Genomic DNA, 1,057 nt, shown 5'->3' with positions numbered 1-1,057 from the left:
ATAGTAGGCGTTTGGTCAAGACTTTTTTTCATTATTTTTTACATTTGGTGGGTTTCGTCGATAGCACCCAACAGGAGATTGATCGTCTGGACATCATTCTACAACGTGACACCCAGGCCCTCCCCGAGCAAATCATGGCCGTCAATCAATATCTGGATCCGTCTGGTGCTCTTCAGAATGACACCACCAAGCTTGCTCAACGTTTGAAGAGTGTGCAAGAGGCTGTCCGAGACAAGTTCTTTTCTGCAATTCGCAAATGTGGCATCCAGGTACCCAAGACCGAGTCTGGTGACACCATTGACAGTGTCTTTGAGAAGCTGACACTCAACTACACAGACACCATATCAATAATCAACAACTCTGACCACATATTTGATAATATGTTACAGTGCCAACAGTTCACCTCGAGACCCGCCCCAGAGGCAGTCGTTCAGAATGCAGAGGCAATCGATCAAGTGCCAGCAGCACCTGCCAAAAGAGGACGTGGTCGTCCTCCCTCTAAGCCATCCGCTAACCTCACAGCCAAGCCCGACGCCAAGCCCGCAGCCAAGCCCGCAGCCAAACCTGCCGCTCAAAGTACTACATCTATATCCATTGACAATTCAACATCCATGCCGTCAACCTTCAATCATTCAATCAATCAATCAATTCAATCATCACATGTATTATTATCCACAACCTCACCCTTGGCACCATTTGAGACAAGGACGGACTCCAATAGTCCAATCAATCAATCACTCGATCAAACGACAAGGACATCAACATCGACGACATCAACAACATCAACAACATCAACAACATCAACAACATCAACAACATCAACAACATCAACAACATCAACATCATCAACATCTATATCCAATGCGCCGACAGAGCTGAGTGAGACCAAGAGACAATTCCATCCATTACTCAGTCACAAGATTTGAGGAAGAGGATKAGGGTCTACCCTACAGTGTCGCCAATCTAGAGGTCCAGAAGTTAGTATACACAGTCACTCTACCATTTCATTGTTACACTGCGCTAGCCGTCAGTTACAGCTCAATGTGTTTGTGAAACA

The 1,057-nt window shown here is 45.8% G+C and overlaps 1 protein-coding gene across 1 annotated transcript; it reads left to right on the top strand.

Annotated features, from left to right (window-relative positions):
• Positions 1-134: 134 nt before the first annotated feature.
• SAMD00019534_043930 (hypothetical protein) lies at positions 135-883 on the top strand (the record flags this gene model as incomplete). The annotated part of the gene is made up of 2 exons (XM_012899883.1): positions 135-662; positions 755-883. 2 exons carry the CDS (start codon positions 135-137, stop codon positions 881-883), a joined length of 657 nt encoding a protein of 218 aa, XP_012755337.1.
• Between the last annotated feature and the right edge of the window lie 174 nt (positions 884-1,057).

The sequence above is a fragment of the Acytostelium subglobosum genome, assembly GCF_000787575.1.
Source record: "Acytostelium subglobosum LB1 DNA, scaffold: scaffold8, whole genome shotgun sequence".
Classification (NCBI taxonomy): domain Eukaryota; phylum Evosea; class Eumycetozoa; order Acytosteliales; family Acytosteliaceae; genus Acytostelium; species Acytostelium subglobosum.
This window is presented reverse-complemented; position numbering and strand designations above follow the sequence as displayed.